This window comes from Lepeophtheirus salmonis, chromosome 6, assembly GCF_016086655.4.
Source record: "Lepeophtheirus salmonis chromosome 6, UVic_Lsal_1.4, whole genome shotgun sequence".
In the NCBI taxonomy this organism is placed as follows: Eukaryota; Metazoa; Arthropoda; class Copepoda; order Siphonostomatoida; family Caligidae; genus Lepeophtheirus; species Lepeophtheirus salmonis.
In genome coordinates, this window is record NC_052136.2 from 25,959,020 (window position 1) to 25,982,792 (window position 23,773).

A 23,773-nucleotide genomic window follows, 5' to 3' on the forward strand; every position below is an offset into this window, starting at 1 on the left:
TGAATTTTTTTGTTGGCTCTAAGTTTTAATACAAATATTCATTCAATTGTAATAATGTCTTTTTATTTACTCTATACTCGCATATAAAATTAAAAAGGCCAGCTGGCCAATATTAATACATGAAAATGTTTTGATTTAAAAGTTGTTGTTTTTTTTTTTTAAATTATGGATTTATCCTATAGTAAATTATTAAGAAGTAATTATTTATTCATTCTTTCCTTTTTTTTTTAAATATAGACCAGAGTTTGTATATTTACTATTTAAGTGATCTCTCCTGGTGGCATCAAAATATATTCTGAAGCGTTTTGCCAAATAGAAAGAAGATCTTAAATGTATTCTCCAAAAAAAAAAAAAGATCCAAAATTCCCCCTAACAAAGAGCTAATATGAATTTCTAATACACTTTTTATATCTGTTTCCTTAGAAGCTGCTAAAATTTACACATGGATCCTTCTATGAAATTCGTGCAACTCCACCACTGGGAAGGGGTCCTCAACTAATTATGTGGAGAGGCACTTTCCCTTAGGAAGTTAAAATGTACTATCAAGTCAGTTGTCACTTGTTGTATTACATATCACAACCAGGACCGGTGCTAGGATTTTTCTTTCTGCTTGAATATTTTTTCAAATTTTTCGAATGAGATTTCGTTTTTTCCAAGTCATAAATGAGGTTTCATTTTAAAAAAAAATAGGCCTGTTCAATTTTCACCCAACATAATAAAAGGAATTTTTATGAATAATTTGGTTCATAAAATTATTATCGAGTGACGTTTTTTAGACAGAGAGTTTATTTTATTTTTCTAATAACTTTTTATGACATTTTTAGGTTGTAATGTTTATGCTATCATTAACCATAAGCCAAATTTATTTAATGGGATTTTAAGCAGTCAATGTTTTCGATTAATTACTTCTCTTTAATTGAGGTTGAAATAGTTTTTTACAGGAGATGATGAAAATGAAGAATATTTTTTCTACATTTTTGATCAGCTCCCATAACCCACTTGTTGAAAAATCTATTCTGATCTTTGAAAACGAATCATGAAAGTATTCCTATTAATAGACAATAAGGAATGCATTATTCATCGTCACATTCTAAGTCAAATTGACACAGTTAGTGCATCAAATTAGTAAGTAAGGAATTCCAAATATAATAGACGCTCTTATTAAGTAATGTTTTGAATCAAATTTAATGTAACAGAGCTTAACTTTGTATGTATTTCTCGTTTGTGTTCCTCTTGTTGTTCATATTAGTAAAAAAAAAACAGACAAAACTATTCTAAATGTGGCCCGTCAATACTAAAATAAGCTAAAATGATGCTTCTCAAAATTGTGGCGTGATTACATTTGTATTTTTAAGAATCATTATCAATTTATATGAACAAATTTTTCTGATTAATTCTTTGTACTTAAAGTAGCCAACTGAAAGAGCTAGAAATTGAAAGATTTTATATTTTTAAAAGACAATCTCGGGGTCGAACTAAGTAACATAAATCAAATAAAAGGAAGAATAGGACCTTATTTTTTTCGAAAATGAAGCTTGGGCAACAGTTACGGGGAATGGATTGTGCTATCAAGAGATGATTAATGGTTTGTTTTAGTTTTTAGCCGGAATTGTATGGTATTGATCAGAACAACGTTCACTTTCAACAAGATGGCGCTACGTGCAACACAAGCAACGAACCCATTGTTCTTTTACAGGAAAAGTTTCCGGACCAGTTATTTTTCTAAGAGGGGATCGCAATTGGCCACCGAGATCTTGTGATTTAACACTTTACGACTATTTCCTTTGAGGCCACGTAAAAGATAAGGTATACGCCAACAGCTCAGGGTCAATTCAAGACCTCAAAAATGAAATTCGTGAAGCTATTGAGGGCCACTTTTCGTTTTGGTGGTGTAAAATTTTATAAAAAGGATACAGTTCTGTAGGCGTGGCTGCCATTTGGCTCATATTGTTTTCAATTATTAATGGCATTGATAATAAATACATTACATTGAAATAAACATCCGATCATATATCTCAAAAAAATGTCATTTTTCTTTGGATATCAAAATAACACCTCTAATTGGAAAACTCTATATTAAGTTTGAAAATATATTGAACATTTCTCCTTTCCTTTGATATGTGTTCAAGATAGTTTTTGTGGTAACTCACCATACATAAACCCTTTTTCTCTTTTTTGTTAATGCTTTATTTTTCCTTAAAAATTTACGTTATAAACTGTTATTTATACAGGTAATGTAGAATGTATTGTAGGAACAACAATCTACTTAAAAAAAGGTGTTGTTTCTTCCTAGAAGGATCTGTGGCTTATTGGAAACTGTGGGAATAATTCCTTTATTCTAAATAGAAGCATTGAATATTATTTATTATGTACATTTTTTTACATACATTACGGAGAGTATTTACTCATAATATTTGAATCATGGCTGGAGTCCTTGCTAAATAAGTCATTTTACAATATGTGTACATATTCCTAAATAATAATTATTTCAAAAAGTAGAAAATGCACATATTTATCAGTAATTACAAAACATGCTCCCCTTCGTTTCCTTTAAGTTTCAAGGTATCTAGACTACATGTTCATGGCTTTTGTATGTAATTCTAATACTCAGGATCTGAGTTATGCTTTAACAATATGTCAATGATAGTGTATTATAAATAATTGAAACAGCAGATGGTGTATGCGATATTTAATTGAGCGAATACACAATATTAAATAATATATCAATAAACAATGAGAAAACCAGGAAGTTTTTTTAATGATGGAATTTTTCCTTGCATCAATTGTGTGATATTAATTAGGCAATATGCTATAATGTGTATCCTTTTAGTCATATCTTGTGTACAGACATATATTATTACTAGCGCTAGTACCCAAGTTTGCCCCAATTTATAAGGGGTTGAATAAACAGACTTAAACCTAACTATACCAATATTCATTAGTATGATTAATATAGAAATAAAATCTCCAGCAAATCCCCAGTGTTAGTCTCCCTTATTCATGGCTGCACTCACTACATGTGCTCTCCTCAAGACGGAAAGAGTAATGATAACAACTTGAGAAAATAAAAATACAACATTTTTCAACAACAACAAAGAAAATTGCACGCTAAAAATACTTAGGATTTACAATCCAAAATACTTATTCTCCTCTTTCTTTCTTTTTTCTTTTTCTTTTTTCCTTTTTTTAATATGATTCGCTCAGCTTGTGCTACGCATGCTCATTACTAAACCGTATTTAAAGTCACATTCATTATTTTATACGTATATAAGTAATTTTTTTTTCTAATATGAAGCGCTGAGCCTTGGCTACACTCCTCATTCAAACTTTGCTTACTTAATACAGATTATAACTCATATTAATTTTCATACTATCTCTCAACTTTTCAACTGTAAATTTTTTGGAAGAAAAAATTAAAATTTAAAAAAATTCAAATATTAAATTTTCTAGTAAGCATCAAAAATTCTTTAATTTGGGGATGTGCTACAGGCCTTTTCAGCCCTCCCCCTGCAGATGGCCCTGATTCAGAACGAAAAAAATATTTACGATTTGAATACGATAAAATTTTATTTATATCTAGACCAAAATATCGATCCAAGAAAAACTACTTATGACCAAAACGAGAAAAAACTCGGTCGTGGATCGAGTCTCAACACTATACATCACTACTTAGTATTTTCATTCCTTCTATCTAAATAGGTACAAAATGACAAAGTGTCGTTATATTTTTTTAATTCTATAAATAAGTATGGATTTCTGGTTTTTTTATTTGTCAAACTATTTCTTTCTATTTTTGGAAACATGATCAAAATGTAAGTGCAGATTGAGCTTTTTTTTTATCATCTAGTAATTATATTCTCATGTATATGTATTAGTGTTAAGATCCCTTTTTTTAGATCAATTTTAAACTATTTTTTCTAGACCGATATGGACTGATATTTCGGTCCAGTACGTGATCTTAAGACCCTATACCGTATTTTAATCTTTTTATAAATCGCAGATTTTTTTATATTTTCAGTCCCAATATATTGACCAAATTTTTTTGGTCTCAATCTATGGATCGATTTTCTCCCACCTCCTAATTTATGAGTTGCATATATATGATTGATTTATGCAAACACATTTAACATCATATGACGTTATTATACCAATGTTTACTATTTTGAAACACTCATGATGTCATCAAAAATTCATCTATAGAATCGGTAACATGCCGAATTTTAAATTAAACCGATCCAGACCAATTTTTTTCATGATCGATTTATATCGAATTTTTCTTTGGGATCCATCTATATCGAATTTTTGTTTGAGACCAGTCCATACCGAACTAGAGCAGTTCACTTAAAGTAATAACTGTCTTCAACTGGTCAAGGATTTTGAGATCGAAACTCTACACTTGGATGTATGTATTTGTGTAGCATCATTAATACAAGAGTTCCTTGTACAGATAGAGGAACAATGCCGAATTGAATTAATAATCCTTATTCCTCAAGTACGAGTAAGTAATATTGCACCATGTATACATCCAGATATTATTTGAATGAAAAAGAAATTACGCACATTTGTACATAAATAAACAAAGAAATGTATTCTTAAATAGAGATGAAGATAAGTATGTGCAGTTACAAGGCATAGGCATAATACTAACATGCATCAATGCAAAAAAAAAAAAAATCATCCAAAAAAAAGCATTCCATGATATACATTGGAGTAGATTAACAATAATGTATGAATCTATAAAGTGAGAGTATAGAACTACAAAAACATATGAATATGTACAGAAATGATATCTCTCTTTGTAACCTACATAACATACAATACATATCAGTTGCATACCTATACCTATTAAATACTTTTATAAAATAATTACTTGGAAGGACATAATATATTCAATCATGAACTATTTATATACATGTTCATGATATTATGAACGCCCAAACGAACGTTAAATGGAATATTGAAGATACGTTTCTGTTTTATTTGGTGTGATAAGTTAGAAATCCTCAAGTTGTGTGAATGGAGATGTAAAAAACATGCTCTCAAGTCAGACGTCGTTAAAGGTATTACATTAGACAAAGTGTTACCTCACTATCATAGCAATTTAGGAATGTGATTTTTTTGGAGACCATTTAGCGATTATAAAAGGAAAAACGGTTAGTTTGTTTATTCATCTTTTAATGGATCGTCATTAGGTTAACTTCTCTCTTTCTCTGGAAAAAGAATTCACACCTACCTTTGGTGCTAATTGTTTTAAAAGTGCTTAAATATATATTTAAATATAATTGCGATTTTTCCCTGCCCTTATGTTATTAATTTTCCCTTATCAGTGTTTTGAGTCTTATTGATTGGTTGAAATTCAAATAACTCTTGTACAAACCTAAACAATACCGAACAATTTGAAATAATAATAAGTCTATATTTGGAAGAATTAGCTTACTATTACCATGAATTTCTAAACAAAAATGAAAAGTTCAGTAATTCAGGCTATTACCAACTGATTTTGAGCTTTTATTTCTTTTTGGAGGAAAGTTGCGAGATAAAATATAGATAACGACTGTATTTGTAATTTTAAAAAAGAGAAAATTGGCTAGAGTATTATTAGTACATGTTTTAATTTTTTCTTTTTTTTAAAAATAGTAAATCATAAATGTCATGATGCTATTCGGTCTTATGGTTATATCGTTTCCGGTTCTTGAATTGCCATCTTTAGATAAAGGCGCCTTACAAGCGATTATAAGATATAAGCCTATAGGGTGCCTATAGTATATATGATTATTATTCCCCTAAAATTATGCAATAGGTAGGTATTTTTGACAAGGGTAAAAGTAATTATTTATTAATTCAAAGGTATCATGTCCATTGTCCAGTCTTGCTCCCGCCTTCTCCTTGCGCTCTACAAAATACAAATCCTTATCATCGGCCATCACAAATGATTATTCGGAAATGTATAGTCTGGCATTTTTTATACGAAGATCTGATGATGATTTTGAACAATTTATTTTTCTTACTAATTGATTGTACAATTAACTGCATCGTTAAATGTTTTATGTGTTAGACAAATACAGAATTATTTTTATCATTAGTACCCATAAAACTCATTTAAAAGTTGGGTGTAAGGCGAGTAACTATAACCCCCTATACGGCTATAATTTTTCTTCCCGATTTTCTGCGCTTGTACTTATACAATATGTATACGATTAGCTTGTGGTGTCCTTCTATAGAGGTATACTGAACATAATACATTAACATAATTTACTATGTATTTACCTTGTGCATTAATATGAACTAATCCCTTCAGGATTCAAGGAGAATAAAGTCTTCCCAGACTTATCTAATATACTTACGAGTACATTGACGACTTTAAAAAAACAATTTATGTGGTGAGTATTTTAACCTGGTTTTATTCATACATACCTACATATGTTATGAATATATATATTGGGTTGAGGATGGGTAATGAATCCTTGGAATGTCATTCTTTGAAACTTCCTCTAGGCATTGAAAAAACTAAATAATATTGTACATACATCCCCAAGAGGTTAGATATATTACATATTTTACTAGATAATCAATACGACTACATAATAAGAGGCCAATTTGAAACTTTGGATTTTCATCACACGTATGTGATTTACCTATGGGATATTTCATGTAGAGAATAATAAGTGCAATGTATATATGTACTAAGTCTTCCTCTCTCAGCCACTAGTCGTTTCTCTACATAAATACCCTCATTGATATGGGTGTGATTAATTAATTATTGCAATGATTCCTCATAAAAGTTCATATTAACAAGTATTCTAAATAGAATGGATCAATTTGTTCAAGTTGATCTTTTTAGTGTACCTAAGCAAGCCCATTTGCTTTAAGTTTTCAAATATACATTAAGTACATATTTAATTGGCATGGCTACATATACTAAAATCTTTTTTTTTAGTTTTAATTATCGATCGACAAATAGGAAATATGAATACACTTGGATTTTCCTCTCAACATCTCTCGTACTAACTTTAAGTGTATATTGATAAACTAACTTTATGGGCATTTTAGTTGTCGATATACTTATCGTATTCTATTTTTTTTTTAAATAGTAATTATCCAATTTGAATTAAAGCTGAATTAAAACAACAGCCGTCGTAATAACGTCGGACCTATATCGACAAATGAACCTTATAAACATTTTAGTTGTACAATTAATTGTTTAATTCAGTTATTTATAAAATAGTAATTATTTAATTAGAATAATAATTTTTAGACAATTTTAAATTTATATCAACAAATAAATGAAATATAAATGCTTCAAAAACGCTTAAATGTCGTCTTCGTATATTCAAATCTGTAACCCAAATGTGCTCTGTCAATATCAACAGTGCATAAATATTACACTAGTCAACAAATTTTTGTCTTTGGATTGCAATTAAGTGTTTCTGATTGCTTATATCTGGAGAAACATAAAAATAACCTTAATACCCCAAAATTTATGATTTTGTGGTTCACATTAAGCATACTTTTTATAACCCATCAATAAGCCTTGATTTTCAAGCAACAAATCTTCAGTAATTTTTAAAATATTAACATTTTAGATACTTTTCTTTTTGTTCTAAATGTCTTCACTTTACGTCAAACTTTGATTTGTGTTATTGTGATAAAAAATGATGAATTAATTAAGATTTACAAAGAAAGGGTCAATTTTTTTTTTTTTTTTTTTTTTTTTTTTTTGTAATTACACGGCATTTTATCCGATTCAGAAATAATTTTGTAAAAAAAAAATTAATTTAGGATATGTGTACTTAAAGACTATATTTTATACTTTTTTCTTATATGTTCTTTCAATACGAAAAAATAATAATAAATCATGTCGATGTTAGAAAAAAAATATTTTTCAAAAAAGCATTATGAAGACAACAAAACTCAGAAATATAGGGTTATAAGTGTCAAATTCATTTTTTCTCTGGATAAAAGCAATCAAGAACACAGCATCTCATTCAAAAGGGAAACAAAATTGAAATTTTGTTGACTAGTGTTATTTATCTAGCTTAAATTGATCTTTCTATTGTGATTGCCATACTAAAACAGTCTAAGGTAGTAAAGTTTTTTTCTGTTTATTCATTCTTTTTTTTTTCCTTTTTTAATAATAAGCCTACGTATATGTGCATAAAAATATATGTACATGACGTATAACTAAATACTTTAACTGAACTGATAATAAATATTTTAAGCATGTCATAGGACATTTTAATAATATAATAACTTGTTATTTGGTTTAGTAGCTACTATGACTAAAACAATTAAATGAAATAATATAAAGTAACACATATAATCCCTAAAGGGAGTAAGTTGTACAATTTATCATGCGCATACAGCTTAAATCTGCTTATGTAGCGTGCATAAATCTACTCACATGTACATGTAAAAACCTTCAAGACAAACTTTGTATCTACAAAAGCCTAATAAAGTATTAACAATTTTATGTTTCTCTTTAGGATTAATTCTTTATTAGGTAATTTTATTTGTGTGGAGGAGGAAGTTTACATGCAATATTTTCACCAAAGATGGAGTAAAAAAGAGAAGAATATGAACAAAAGATTATTATTATTATTTTTTGCATGCTAAACATTAGTTGTCATAATATACTTTTCTTATTTTCTATAATATAATAGTATACTCAGGTACTATTAATGAGTGGCGTCTGAACCGGTAGAACTGGAGGGGGTGTAGCCAATTAAGAATTTTTTTCCTTTTTAATAGAAAATTTAATATATAATTTTTTTTTCCAAAAAGTTTAATATTTGAAATTAAAATTAAGTTTTGCAATTTTTTTTTCAAAAAGTTTAAATTATGGGAAAAGCTTCTGGATTTTTTAAATATTTTTCCAAAAAAATTAATGTTTGATTTTTTTTTTCCAAAAAATGTAATTTTCTCTGAATAGTTATGAATTTAAAAAAAAAAATTCAAAAAACTTAATATAGAATTTAATTTTTGAAATTTTTTTTTCCAAAAAAATTAATTTTTGAAACTATTTACCAAAAATTTAATTTTTTGTGAATAGCTATGGATTTTTAAAAAAAAATTCCCAAAAATTTAATATTTGAAACATATTTTTTTAAATTTTTTCCAAAAATTTATACTTTTTGTTAATAAGATTTTTGAAGAAAAAATTCCAAAAACCAAGCCTCCTTCAAAAAAAAAAAATCTTGCGGACGCCCTTTGAATGGTATGTTATTATATCCTTGATAAGAGTTGTTGCACTCTTAAAATTAATATAATATGAAATTTTAGAATGTCCCGGGATGTAAAACAGGTCATATGGGTTATGAAAAATCTCATGGAAAGAGATGAAAGGATAAAGGTCATGAAAAATATAAGGGCAATTACTCTAATCCTTCAACCTCTCAGAAACCTCTAAAATTGAATTCCTTAAAATATGTAATAGGGGTCGATGTATAGGTTTTTGGGAATATATGTTAGAAAAATAATAATTTGGGGGCTTACATACGTAGACTGCTATATATATTCCTGGCCTAGACTACACTAAATATTTCCATGTGCAATTTGACATTTCCTTTGGTAAGTTTGACATTTTTATAGCATAATCGCACTCAGAATGTTTTGAAGTACGACCATTACAGTGACTTGAAAAAATTAATTTGGCGAAAAAATAGAATTAATTCGTGAATATTTTCGTGCAATCATTTTTCACGACTTTCGAAGTGGATGATCAAGACAAAAGTGCATTGATGAACTTCAATCTTTGTATGGCGATGAAGCACCGTCCTATAGTACTGTGAAAAACTGGTTTAATGAATGCAATCGTGGCCTACGCTACCTCAAAGATGAATTCCGTGAAGGTCGTCCAAAAACGGCTGTTGCACCAGAGAACATTGATGCCGTGGTTGAAATGATAATGCAAGATTTTCATGTGACATACCGTGAGATAGAAGCATCCTCGGGCATTTCTTCCGCCAGCATACATTGGATATTGCATGTACACCTGGCTCTAAAAAAGGTTTGTTCTCGTTGGATCCCGCACAATTTGACAATCGCTCAAAAGAAGGCTCGTATCGATTGGTGCAAAGAAATGTTGAAAAAATACGGTGCTTCAAAAGACATTTATAAGATCGTCACAGGTGACGAATCATGGATCTATGTGTATAAGCCCGAAAAAAAAAAACAATCGCCCGTGTAGGTCTTCGAAGACGAGCCAAATCCAACGAAAGTTGTTCGTGGAAGATGCATTTCGAAGCAAATGGTCGCCTGTTTCTTCGGCAAAACTAGTCATGTAGCCACTGTTCCACTTGAGCATCGTAAGACGTCAATTCTGGGTAGTACATCACAATTTGTTTTCCTGAAGTCTTGTCCTGAAAACGAACAAGAGAAGACTAATCATTGTTCACCATGAAAATGTGAGTTCTCCCACCAAACCATCTCCATACCACGTGGAAAGGGCCTAGAGAGGAGTCTCCTATTTTCTTAAGAAAAAAAAATCGATTACAAATTAAAGAACGTGGATACTTGATATTAAGCCTAACAAATCTTAATAATTTGTAACCTGTATGAGTTAGTATTCATAATACCCTGAGCACCCTTAGGGGACAAAAGTTAATGATGTAGCTTTGTGTTGAAGGGTAAAATATGTTTTTAAGGGAACAATAAACAAAGATACGTCATTACTCTTATTTTTTCCCCGAAAAGAAACATAAAAAGACATCAAATCATCTGGTATTATCCAATGTATTCTTCCCTAACATGGAATAATATTTTCTTAGTTGGGAAAAACAACTTCCTACAATTATAGATGTAGAGAATTATTGACAACTTATCAGGAGAAAATTATAACTCAACCAGTCAATGTTCAGAACAATGAAAAGGGAACAGAAACACGGACAGAGGATAAAAAAATCGAGTGTAAATAAATGTGTTCGTGAGGTAGCAGCCTAAGAGGACCATTCAAAAATAATTTTGTTAATTTTACGCTCAAAAATTTATGGAAAACATGACCGGCACTCATTTCCCGCCTAAACTATACGCCTGAATATTAATATTTATCTAAGTTCATACAAAGTAATGAGGAATTGGATTCAATCAAATCCAAGAGGACTCCTTCTTCTTGAGGAAGGAGAAAAAATTAAGAAAATGACTTAAATATTTATTTATTGTCCTCGTGTTATTATCCAATGTTTTTGCTTCCTGTTCATGACGTAAAGAAATGGTAAATTTTTTATTGGATTATTATTACTATTAGACTCCATATTTGTTCACGGAATCAAAATGCATTTAATACATTTGGAAATGATTGTTTTTATTTTATAACTAAGTCATAAATTAGGATATTTAGTCCAGTAAAAGGGATCCTTCAACAACACGGTTGTATTAATATAATTTTTTTTAACAAGGTATTTAAAGAATTCAAAAATAGTTCGTAAGTACTAGAGTTCTTCTTCAAGAGATAGGTGTACTATGGATAAATGTTTATATACCAATTTAAAAAAAAAAAAAATTTAACAAACTTAATTTGTTATTTAAACATTTATAGATTCACATGCGTTATCATTTTTATTTTATTCCTTATTTTTAACAATACGTATGTCGAAATAGATTTATTTATTAGGTAGAATTTTTGTTATAAAAAGTAAAGATTTAGTATTTGACTGGGACTTTATTTGAAGACTCAGTACTTGACTCGAACTCTTACAAAAAGGGTTTTTCAGCAGGATTGGATGTCTAATATGAGGATTATATTTTTATAAATGGAGTTGTTTAGTCAAGTGCAAGAATATAACCAGTTTAAAATTATGTAATATCATTTTTTCCGAACCAAAAAACAACAAAAAGTGCGAATTTACAATTGTACACAACAGATACATATGTATATAGATAAGTCAAAATAAACAAACAAATTTTGGTGTAAATTAATTACATTTAAAGATGAATTCAATTGTTAACACAAAAAAATTGTCGCAGTAAAAAAATTTGGATTTTGTACGTGTTCACAATGTTCTATTATATTTATCAGTATCTTATTCTCAAAAGATTGCTATTGATCAAAATAGGCTGCTCAAATATTTTATGTTGTAGATTATAATTCATAAAATATGAAGTGAGGTCAGATTAAAAACTCTGAATTGTAAAATGGAAGCCAAAAGAAAGGGGGACTGCCGTTCTAGTCCACTCCGGTAACACAAACACCAACATCATGAATATGCTCTCAGTCAGAAATTAGACGGTCTAGAGGGCCAGGAAACAGGTTTCTCTCTGAGGATCCCGTTTTCCTGGGATTTATCAAGGGTTTTATATAGATCATTTTGCCTGTTAACAAAATAATCTACACTGAAGAAAATGACCCTGTTTCCATGATGTTTAAGATCATTCAAGGTGCGTTTATAGCGCTACAGACGTGTGTTTTTATTGGAACTGGCAATGCAAGGGTCGTTTCTGAAGCCTTAAGAACTCACCATCAGTAATTTTTACGACTATTGACACTTAGGACCTGGCAAGAGCTTTATTCTTGGACAATTAAGTCATTTTCCTTCTTGGGTTACCTTCAAAGGCCTTTCAGGCAGCTTCTACAATTAGTTTGGTAGGTCGACCACTTTGAAGTTTGTTTTTAATATTATCTCCAGCTTCAAGTCATTGAGAAACCCTCTAGACCGTCTGGTTGCTGACTGAAAGCTTGTTCATGATGTTGGTGCGGCCGGCGCGGACTGGAAGGGCAATTCATTTATAATGGCTTCCATTTTTCACTTTAAAATATTTAATCTAACCTCAACAGCTCGCCTCACTTATAAAAATATCCCACCCAAAAATTTCAACTTTTCGAACACCTGGTACCAACATAATGAATAAGTAATTTTAAAAGATCAAAAATGATATGCCAACATCAATGTATATTGTATTGTTGTTAATTGAAAAGGTTGCTCTTACAATTTAATATGGGAACATACTTCTCCTCAAAGCCAAATGTCATTTTTTTAGAAATGAACATACGACCACCCTAAATTAGATAAATTTGGAATTAACTTTAGTGTTATAGCTCTTGAGATCAATTATGATCTCGATACCTATTTTTTAAAGTATTGGCCTTGTCAATCTAATTACTTAGATTGATAAATTTTAAACACTTCCTATATAAAATCCTAAGCATACAAAGTAACTTGTAAATCTGTCATTTTATATATATATATATTTTTTTTTTACAAGTAAGAATTTGGCCATAAAGATTTTTATAGAATGGCCAGATCAAAAGTGGCGTCAAAAGAAATAAATTGACATAATTTGAAACTTAATCTGGATTACTCAGTCTCTAATATTCTATAAGATATTTAAATAAATCTAGTCCAGAAATAAAATATGTTTGTATAAAGAGATACTGATGTAATAGACTGCATCATAATTGAAGGCGACCCCATCTTTGGCCTTAAAGTTGATATTTTTACTACATAAAATAGACCAATTTCTAATATGACTTTAAGAATTAAAAAAGATGGAACACTTGTATTGAATACGACTTGATACAATGATAAACAGTGAAGTTTGAATTAATCCCTAAAAATGGCTAAATTTGTACAATTATGATTTTTTGATAGACATTGGGATCTGATGTTTTATAAAACAAGGCATTAGAGGAGTACATATATTTTTGATAAGACAATATAAGTCCTTTTATTTGTGGATCATGTTTTGACATCCAATATTTCACTATTTTCTTAATATATATGAAAATTGGGCATTATTGATTGTATAGGGTCCTAAAATGGCCAACATGACTTCACATAAAAACGCTATTTATTATCTCGTTTCGCGGATTTCTCATATCATAACTAATTCGGTTATATTTCTAATAAGTGTATTAACTTGCTAAAAATCATCAAAAGAATGAATTTCGATATATATGAGACTGTGTACATGTTTTAAGGAGTAATATCGGTAGGTGAAAAAATGTCCATTGAGGTAGCATAAATTGTTTAAGGATAATTTAGAAAACTATGGCTCCAAAACTTATTTTAGAGATAATATTTACATGCTTAATAAGTACAAATTTTTTTCAGGCTTGGATTTGAACATTATAATATATTTCACGACAAAGTCAAAAATTGTCCTAGTGTTAGACTATCATATAATCAAGGTTAATAGAAATATAATGTATTTCTATTAACCTTGCATATAATAAGAGAATTGGGATAAATACCCCCTCCAAAAAGGATAAGAAATAGAACAAGTTTATTGCTTTATATTCCTTGTTAAGCAGACTAGTATCAAGTAGTATTGTGTCGTTCGCGAACGATTCGTTCTTTTGAACGAATCTTTTTAGTTAACGTACTGAAACGTCTCAGTTGCATGAGGGATTTGTTCGTTTATAGCGTAAGTTTCCCATATATAGAATATATCACTCAACCTCAATCAAATATTTCTATCCATGTTGACCTTTTTGTTAAGTTATTATGATTAAAATAAGTAAAATCTTTTACTCGTAAAAATAAAAGTAAAAGTAAAATTACTTTTAATCTCTTTTTTTTGAAATCTTTTTAGTTAACGTATTGAAACGTCTCAGTTGCATGAGGGATATATTCGAGTATCCCACAGTAATTCATTAGCTTGAATCTTGATAATTTGAGTGCTCCCTAATTCGCCTACACGAACGACCACAAAGTCACCAATTGAACTGTTTTAACAAAAGCAGACCCCCATAAGTAGAGTTACGTCACCGGCTATCCGGGTTGACGATAGCTGGCTATCTCATGTGTTTGGGTTACGGCCCAAAATATTCCAAAAAAACTATATTTTAGGTGAAGAACCCAACAAAGACGATATATTTTGTTAAAATACCCCAAGTATGCCCTCTTGTCGTGCGCCGTGGATTACAAGAATCGTTCTTGAGCTGAGGGGATGACCCTTTTTTCATCACCAAGCAACAAATTCCTTGGAAGGCAATGGGTCCTAAAAATGAAATGAAATCTTTGGAAACCATAATATAATTCTTGATTGTGCTCTAAACATTTTGAAGAAATAAAGAATTCCAACTCTCACGCCATTCCAACATTGCTTAAACATCTAAAATCTATAGTTCCAAACCTCACAAAAAACTCAAACAAACCCATTTTCATTCGGGAGAACAATGCTTATCCTAAGGAAATTTAATAATTAAGGAAATCTCAAGGAACTTTTTTATTTCGAATTTTAGGTAAAAAAAGATCTACATAATTTCAGGATCATACATACTTTACTCCTTATTTGGAACCTCCTAATTCCGAAAATAGAGAAATAGACTTAGTGGACATTAATCTAATTTCATCAACAATAGAAGATGAAACTTCGTATAATTATATTTTTTTTTGTATTAGTTACTTATTAGAAAATTATAATTGTATGTTGTATTACAGATATTTCTCCTGAGGTAAAACATCTAAACGAAATAAACATCAACATATAAATCCAACTTGGGAGTCTATAAAGGAGTTAAATAAGAAGTTGAAGGAGAAAGATGTCAAAATTTGAGAAGCAGAATCAAAGTTTAAGTCTTTAAGAATGCGCCTCTCTTCGGTATTTAATTCAAACCATATAAAATTTTTAAGTTGCAAGTCTTCACATTCCAAAAATTGGTCTAATAAAACCCTCGATAATTCAATTCAGTTAAGATTCGTTGAGTAACTATATGTTTTCCAATTAATCTATTGCGACTTCGTACTGTTTGGATCAATTTGCAAAAATAGAGGCTTTATTCAAATCATATGTAAATCAATTCAAAAAAATGGAAAAAATTGTAAATTCAATAACTGAAGTAGCGGTTCCATTAATTAAGTCGTCTATAAATGTCTCCAAATGTTATAAAATTTTATTTTTTACTATGTCTGAGTATAAGAATGCACATAAATTTACGAATACGAACTGCGATTATCAAAAAAAATTATTATTTAAGTAATTATTCCATTTTTCATAATAATTAAGCTCAATAAAATTATTTTTTTTTGTATTTATATATTGTATTAAGTTCTTTTTGGGTGATTTGATATATGTCACAAGGGGGCACTGAAATCTTGTGACATATCTCTTCTTAATGGGCTCCTGAACAAAAGAACTAAATCATCAAAAGAAATAACTCACTAATAGCCATAGGACATATAATAATTTCCAAAAATACAACCCCGCCCACAGGTTGTGCAAGTGAAGTGCTGAGCCCCAAGGTAGTTTAAACTCCACCGTCGTCACGTTTTAAAGCATAAAGGACCTCTTCTCATATGCTATAATACACCCCGGCCCACGGGATGTGCAGATGATCTTGACTTATAATCATTTATTAGTGAAATGAACTCGTACATCCATAATGGGTTAACTAGAGGACAAGTTAAAGATGTTATATCATTATTCGTGCAATATTGAAGTATTAGGATATAAGGAATGCTGAAGTGACATTTGAAGTTTTACCTCAAGCTATTTAGTGAACCGAACTGTATTATGGGATATTGCAAAGGGTCCTTGATGTTCAGAGTAGCTTCTATGCAAGAATTTAACCTGCCGTGTTTTAGTATATAAGATGGATTTTTTTTTCATTCAAATGTTTGCTTTACCCGAATATTATCACGCAACGATATTATCCCAACCTTTTTAACACAATAATTTTACCGGGCACCCTTTTTTTGGGAGCAGCCTCGGCACCCTTCCATTTCTATTCAATAGCATCCCTAATCCTTATCCTTTGAGAAATGCATGGCTATTGGAAGGTAACATTATCCTATTGAGTAGGCATTTTTGGAGTAAGATAGCAGGTGGAAGAGGCTAATTAACAAAGCCCACGAACAAAAGGGCCCAATTTCAAGATATTATTATAATATATTTTTTTTTTAGAAAAAAATCTATAGAATAACATTAGGAAGAGGGATTTAAAACCTCCCAAGCTTGTTTCATCCCTTCAAATTCATGTTAGTGAGGTCGTCCAATTTTGAACTAGTTAAACCTAGACTTTAGAATATTGTAATCCCTGTTCAGATGCAAATTTAAAAGTTCGTCGTTTTTGTAGTAGTTTATTTATATCAAGAACTTCGGACCCTCTAGTCTGATGGCAAAGTCGACGGATTATTTATCCTAGACTTAATGAAAAAAAATTTCCCATCGGAACGATTCTTCTGCAAGATAGGACAAGTAATCTCTGAACACAGAAGTTGTTTAAGTACAACTAAAGTCAGCTAGCTTGTATTATTTAGTACTAAATTGGATTAAATGCAGTTCGATCCGAATGAATACCATAATGTTTTTTTAAGTATATTTTATATATATTAGATAAATTGATATCTAATGGTTTACAATTTTTCCGTTACTAATTAATCTTTAAAATTTTGCTATATTGATTCAAAACAGATTCTTTAAATATCAATTTGAATCATTCAGAAAAATAGCAGAAGATTATTTTTATTGGAGGGAGTATCTTAGAGCTGATTCAAGTGATTCTGTTCACTAAAAAGAGTAACAATTCCCAGCACTAGTATCAAGGTTGAGTGACTATTTTTGAAAAAATAGTTTTAAAAAAGCCTCTTAAAGTACGTACGTACATGTGTTTAAAAAGCCGGGTGAAGCTCGTGCTAGTAGAAGGAAGCAGGGCCGGGAAAGAAACGAAGAGGTAGCTGATAGAAGGAGAGAGAGAAAGAGATAGAAATAGTGATAGAAGGTGTTTTTCGGGAAGTTTCTGGAAGATTCCAATTGAATTCCCCTCGTCGTTTGTACTAGAGATCAGAGAAGAGAAGAGAAGGATCCATCCGCAATGACATCCCTGAATCCAGTTCGAGTTTTAAAGCATGAAGCCGATGAAGAGAAGGCTGAAACGGCCCGTTTGTCATCCTTTGTTGGAGCCATGGCCATTGGAGATCTTGTGAAGAGCACCTTGGGACCCAAAGGTATGGATAAGATCCTGTGGAGTATGGGACGGAATGAAGGGCGTGTGGAGGTAACGAATGATGGAGCCACAATTTTGAAGGCCGTGGGTGTGGACAACCCTGCTGCCAAGGTTTTAGTGGAGATGAGCAAGGTGCAGGATGACGAGGTCGGAGACGGAACCACATCTGTCACTGTTTTGGCTTCGGAGCTTATTCGGGAGGCGGAAAAACTCGTGGAGCTTCGTATTCATCCTCAAACGATCGTTTCTGGATGGAGAAAGGCAACACAAGTGGCCAAGTCTGCTCTGGAAGCAGCTGCTCTGGATCACGGGGATAATGAAGTGCAATTCCGTCAAGACCTCTTCAACATCGCCAAAACCACTCTCAGCTCCAAAATCCTTTCTCAACACAAGGACTTCTTCTCTGAAATGGCCGTGGATGCCGTTCTCAGACTCAAAAAATCTGGAAATCTGGATGCTATTCAAATAATTAAGGTCCCTGGTGGAACTCTCCAAGATTCTTTCCTCGATGAAGGTTTCATTCTGAGTAAGATGCCTGGTATACATCAACCCCAAAGAATTGAAAATGCTAAAATCCTCATTGCCAATACTCCGATGGATACTGACAAAATCAAAGTATTTGGATCAAGAGTTCGCGTTGAAACTGTTTCCAAAGTGGCTGAAATTGAATTAGCAGAAAAGGAAAAAATGAAAGACAAGGTTCAATTGATCTGTGATCATGGCATCAACGTATTTATCAACAGGTCGGTCTTTCTCTCATTATCAAGCGGATCTTTTATTCTTATTCATATTTTTTTCTCTTTAGACAATTGATTTACAACTATCCTGAGCAACTATTTGCGGATAAGGGAGTCATGGCCATTGAGCATGCTGACTTTGATGGTATTGAGAGATTAGCTCTTGTCACTGGAGGTGAAATTGTTTCCACATTTGGAAATCCTAAATTGGTTAAACTCGGCCACTGCGATCTCATTGAAAAAGTCATGATTGGTGAAGAAAACCTCTTGAAATTCAGTGGTGTCCCACTTGGAGAAGCCTGTTCAATCATCATCAGAGGTGCAACAGAGCAAATTATTGGAGAAGCTGAGCGATCTTTACATGATGCTCTCTGCGTTCTTACCTCAACTGTCAAAGAAACGAGAACTGTCTACGGTGGAGGTGATTATTATATTATCTTCCCATTTGATAAATTTGTACTAATCTCATGACTTTTCTTAGGTTGTAGCGAAATGTTAATGGCAAATGCTGTTATGGAAGCTGCCGCTAAAACACCTGGAAAAGAGTCCAGAGCCATGGAGTCCTTCGCACACGCTTTACGTCAACTACCTTCCATTATTGCTGAGAATGGTGGATATGATGCTGCCCAACTCGTTTCCGAACTTAGAGCTCTTCATACCGAAGGAAACAAAGAGATGGGACTTAACATGAATGAGGGGTCTGTTGGAAATATGAAGGACTTGGGTATCACCGAGTCATTTAGTGTCAAGCATCAAGTACTTGTATCTGCTTCTGAGGCAGCTGAAATGATCGTCAGGGTCGATGATATCATTAAGGCTGCGCCTCGCAAAAGAGATGTAGACCGAGGACACTGTTAAAACAAACAACCATCTATGCTCATCTCTTATATAACATATTAAAACGATTAAAATCACTCTGATTAATAATTTGTAAACTGAAAAAAACCAACTCATCTTAAATCTTAATAAATTAATGAAAACTATTACATTTTCAACAGGGTTATTATATTGGTAAACATTATTCCTTGTATATATCAAAGATGCATTATTTATCAAATTTATGACGACTGGTCGCTTTAACTAAAATCTATCAATTATTGCGCCCGTTATGAATGATCTAAGGACCCAACACGGCTTAAAATCTTAATCATGGAAGAAGAAAAAACAGGAAGTTAATCTGTTGAATTATATTGCCGTCGTATCGACAGTTAGGGATTCGACGTGTTGTCTCAATGAAAAGGATATAGTGTTTGTAAAGGACTTGGACATTAAAATAGAAGTAAGACTAAGGATCGTCGCTCTATAATTGAATTTTGAGTTTCTTGCAACAACTTGGATCAGGGTATAGGAAAATTCAATGGAATGGTTGATATATTATTTCGTCATCTTTAATTCTCAATGTATAAAATACATTATGCTTCAAATTAAAATAATCTTGCATGAGTAAAGTTAAGATAAAATTTTAAAAATCGTCTTTAACGAACTCCCTTAAGTGTATAAGTCTAGTCGCTTTCGTCATTTGATAAGTCTTGTGCCTGGATTCTTTCAGTAATCTGCATCATATGATCAACTGGAACAGGTTGTCCGTCTGGGCCTGGCATTGCTGGACGGATCAACCCTTGTCCATTAAGTTTGTCGATTAGACTGACTAGTTTCATGGCTTCATACTCCTTCCGTTCCTCAGACATACCTTCAAATGGAGAAGGACGTGGTTTGTCAATGCATCCTATAACTGGGTTTATTTTGTGAGAATTAGATACATATTCTTCAGTTTCAGAATCTTCATCTGAGTAATCCGTATTTCTTCCTGTTCTATTTAGTAGACCTTTGCGAGCTAATAAGCCTGCAGCATTGCCAAAACCAGTGTATTTGACCATTCTATCAACTAAGTGGGATAAAAAGTTAGCTATATGTACAGTAATAAGTACTGGACTGACTCAAACATTACCTTGTTCTTTGCAGAGAACAAATAAAAATTCAGAAGAAAGTGTTTCTATACTTGTAGTAGGAGAAGTGAGGAGCTTACAAAGCTTATTTCTAGGTTCATTTCCAATCTCAGGACGATTTTGAACAGCCTTGAGGGGGGGTAAAATAACCCTTCTTAAATACTTTCTGACATTTCGATTTTGTCTTGAAAATTGACATAAGAACATGAGAGTTGGTGAGATACTCTCTTCCAATTCCAATTCATCCTTTAAAAAAATAAATGAGTGTATATTAAAGAGAACGAAAAAATGTCAAGTTAAACGAATTTCTTACGTCATCTAAATGACTAAGTAAATAGTTTAAGCACTCCTTGGGCACTGTCATTGATACTTCCTCTTCAGACGAAACGATGAGGAGATTGCTGTATAAGTGTGGAGGGATAGCAGAGAGTAAGTTAATACTATTTTTAATAATCTTTTCCTTCTCGGGGTGAGATCCAAATGTTGTAAATACATTTCTTATTAGGTTGACTCCTCTTTCATATTGATCCTTGGAGTTATCTCCATTTGCGAGAAGCCAAATATTGTACAAGAGCTTACTCGTTTCACAGAGTACCCCCACATTATTACTGGACTTGTCTTTGTATAGAAGGAATTCATACAAGTTCAATAGAATCTCATTGCCTCGACACTCTTTAACTATGATTTCTCTTGCAATGGGTTTGAGTATGGTTATGATTACAGTAATTCCAAGGAGGTGCTGTAGAGGTGGATTATCTTTATTTTCATCGGAGGAGTAAGAGACCTCAATTTTATGCAAAATCGATTTGAGGACTGCAGAGTTTGAACAAATGGCAGATGTTTTTTCATTTTGAAGTAGGAGATTATTTAAGCAACTCAATGCTTGAATTTGGGACTCCTTGTATGGCAATTCTAGTCCGTATTTAAGAAGGACCCCAATGCTTTCCTCTTTGATAAGCTCATTTAAATTTTGTTTATCTCGGCTATAAATAGAAATAAATTATAGGAAAAATTAAAAACTTTGAATGATAACGAAAGCAAATGATTTTTGGATTTAACTTTGGGACAATTTAGAAGTTACCTAAGAATTTTTAATGACTTCAGTGCTTCTTCATGGTAGGAAGGAACTTTAGTAGAAGACAGTTCTTGAACCATAAGCTCCCACATTTGAGTTTTGTACTCCAAATCAAATTCCTTGGAGGATTCATTCTACATAAGTATGAAATAACTGAAAATAAGTGACTGAATGTTGGGATTGAATCATACAATTACTTGACTAATAAATTGGGGAAGAAGATCTCCCAAATCCGCTCCTTTCTTTAAATCCATACTCAGACTAGAGACTTAAGTACCAAGGGAAAGAAGAGTGATTCCATTCACTCACTCATATCAAATATTAAATATAAATTATGATTAGTAGGAGGAGTATACACTAGTGCCTATAGTAGAATAATAGTAGAATTAAGAATGTATTACAATTCCCAATTTCTATTATTTATTCTATGGAATGATTCAGAATTGAGAATTCACTTGACAGACTTCATTGACTCACTTTCAAGATTCATTCAGGGTCTAGTAGCTAGGTTACAAAAAATTCAAAAATTACTTAATCAAGTACTTTAAATAAGTCTCTGTTATGTTTATTGAGTGTAGAATTTTGTTGATGCAAAACGACTTTTATTTGTCAAATAAGCACTGAATTATTGCACTTTTTCTAAGCCTAAACACGAAATTTTTTCTCACGCTTCCTCAAAAAATGACGTCACTCTTGTTCTTTCGAATTATACTGGTACTAAGTTCTCTAAGATTGGGATTAGAGTGTGAAGGGGGACTCACCACTTCTTTTTGATTCACTAAACCTTGAGACGCGTGTAAGTAGCACTTGCCATTTCTGCTTTCATTATATAAATTACTCTAGAAAAGTTGGAACTTCGTGGAAAGATATTTGATATTTCATTCATGGGCATTTAGATGGATCTTTCTTACTGAGCAATCGGATATATGGATCTGCCTCTATCCATCCTTCCTGTTCCTAGGAATATCCTATTTACACGTCTTCTGAAACTCTCTTATGGTCTATTCAAAAGATCTCGGGCCTTTCACTCAGTGGATCTCCTTTAATGGAAGGATCGTTCATTGTGCAGGAGACTCTTCATATCAAAGTCAATGATAATGACTACTGATATCGTTAATCATTGTCATTATATATGAATTGCTCTAGATCTTCTACGGAGTCATCGTATACTTCTACATATAAGAACTAAGGAGTTCCATAAAACGACAGAATAATCAACTCAAAGACCCAGTAATGTAACGTGATGTAGGGTCTATACGGATAATTATATAATCTGGATACTTCAATCCCATGCCTGATTTCTTTATTACTACAGTGTTTTTTGTCATTAGAAAACAAGTGGAATATGATTCTAGACGCGTAAAAGATAATGGGCTTCTATTTTCTCGATATGTTGGTCTGTAAAGCGTTTTAAATTCTGCTATTACTTATAAATAGTTATTGGGAACTGTTAAGTGATTATATGTTGTTGTTGTTTTTTAATATAGGAGACCTCTTAACTTCTGTAGATTTCTATTGGAACATCTGAATTTTGTTAGAATTCCCACACTTATTGACTCAGAAGTGTTCTTCTGAACAGCTAAATTGATCGTTAGCATATTGGACTATTACTCTCGAAGAGATAGCATTTTTACAAAAATATAAAAAATTACTTAATGTGTGACATACGAGATATAATTAAAAGTTGTTTGATTGAAGACAATAGTTAAAATGTATCAATACTAATATGATTGTTTGAATATTAATTGAACAAATAAAAATCATTAGAACATCAATGATATTCTTTTATATTTAAATTCCCTATTTATGAGGTTTCCTGTTATTTTATTTTTTTATCTTATTGTCATTGATTCGTTCAGTTTTATTTTGTTATTATGATTTTTGTCAGGCGAGTAGAAATTTTAAAATCTTTCCTATTAATAGTTGTAGAACTATTAAATTGGTCTGTATTAAAAACTATTCCAAGCAATATGAAAGTGGGGATGTTGTAGAAAATTTGATTGCCCGAGTATTACTAAAATATATATTTCTCTAGAGAAAATTGTCAAAATCACAAGGCAAAAAAAGTTTATTTAAGTCATCATATTCAGTTATGTTAGCAAGATAATTACATTAAACTCTATATATATTATAT

The 23,773-nt window shown here is 31.5% G+C and overlaps 2 protein-coding genes and 1 long non-coding RNA gene across 4 annotated transcripts; 2 read left to right on the forward strand and 1 right to left on the reverse strand.

The window, feature by feature from the left end:
- The first annotated feature begins 14,303 nt into the window (after nucleotides 1–14,303).
- On the forward strand, nucleotides 14,304–15,376 carry LOC139905653 (uncharacterized). Its single transcript, XR_011780586.1, has 2 exons — nucleotides 14,304–14,358; nucleotides 14,527–15,376. It is a non-coding gene; the product is annotated as an uncharacterized lncRNA (long non-coding RNA).
- Nucleotides 15,377–17,548: 2,172 nt separating this feature from the next.
- Nucleotides 17,549–19,601, forward strand: CCT2 (chaperonin containing TCP1 subunit 2). The gene is made up of 3 exons (XM_040715836.2): nucleotides 17,549–18,624; nucleotides 18,687–19,039; nucleotides 19,100–19,601. The coding sequence occupies exons 1-3, from the start codon at nucleotides 17,750–17,752 to the stop codon at nucleotides 19,474–19,476; spliced, it is 1,605 nt and encodes a 534-aa protein (XP_040571770.1). The 5' UTR covers nucleotides 17,549–17,749; the 3' UTR covers nucleotides 19,477–19,601.
- A 370-nt stretch (nucleotides 19,602–19,971) lies between these two features.
- On the reverse strand, nucleotides 19,972–22,384 carry ric8a (ric8 guanine nucleotide exchange factor A). 2 transcript variants are annotated; one of them, XM_040715838.2, is made up of 6 exons: nucleotides 22,117–22,362; nucleotides 21,837–22,003; nucleotides 21,646–21,773; nucleotides 20,878–21,547; nucleotides 20,567–20,810; nucleotides 19,972–20,503 (listed from the first exon to the last, which is right to left on the reverse strand). In XM_040715838.2, the coding sequence occupies exons 2-6, from the start codon at nucleotides 21,891–21,893 to the stop codon at nucleotides 20,121–20,123; spliced, it is 1,482 nt and encodes a 493-aa protein (XP_040571772.1). In that variant the 5' UTR covers nucleotides 21,894–22,003; nucleotides 22,117–22,362; the 3' UTR covers nucleotides 19,972–20,120. The 2 variants fall into 2 exon arrangements, with proteins under 2 accessions (XP_040571772.1, XP_040571771.1); XM_040715837.2 differs by having other exon boundaries at nucleotides 21,837–22,384.
- Between the last annotated feature and the right edge of the window lie 1,389 nt (nucleotides 22,385–23,773).

Bases quoted from the DNA above. Each gene is read 5' to 3' on its own strand.
- ric8a (XM_040715837.2), bottom strand. From the start codon at position 21,893: ATGGATTTAAAGAAAGGAGCGGATTTGGGAGATCTTCTTCCCCAATTT. The intron at 21,548-21,645 runs GTAACTTCTAAA...TTCTATTTATAG, and splicing joins AAGTCATTAAAAATTCTTAG to CCGAGATAAACAAAATTTAA. The intron at 20,504-20,566 runs GTAATGTTTGAG...TATCCCACTTAG, and splicing joins TGTTCTCTGCAAAGAACAAG to TTGATAGAATGGTCAAATAC.
- CCT2 (XM_040715836.2), top strand. From the start codon at position 17,750: ATGACATCCCTGAATCCAGTTCGAGTTTTAAAGCATGAAGCCGATGAA. The intron at 18,625-18,686 runs GTCGGTCTTTCT...TTTTCTCTTTAG, and splicing joins ATCAACGTATTTATCAACAG to ACAATTGATTTACAACTATC. The intron at 19,040-19,099 runs GTGATTATTATA...GACTTTTCTTAG, and splicing joins GAGAACTGTCTACGGTGGAG to GTTGTAGCGAAATGTTAATG.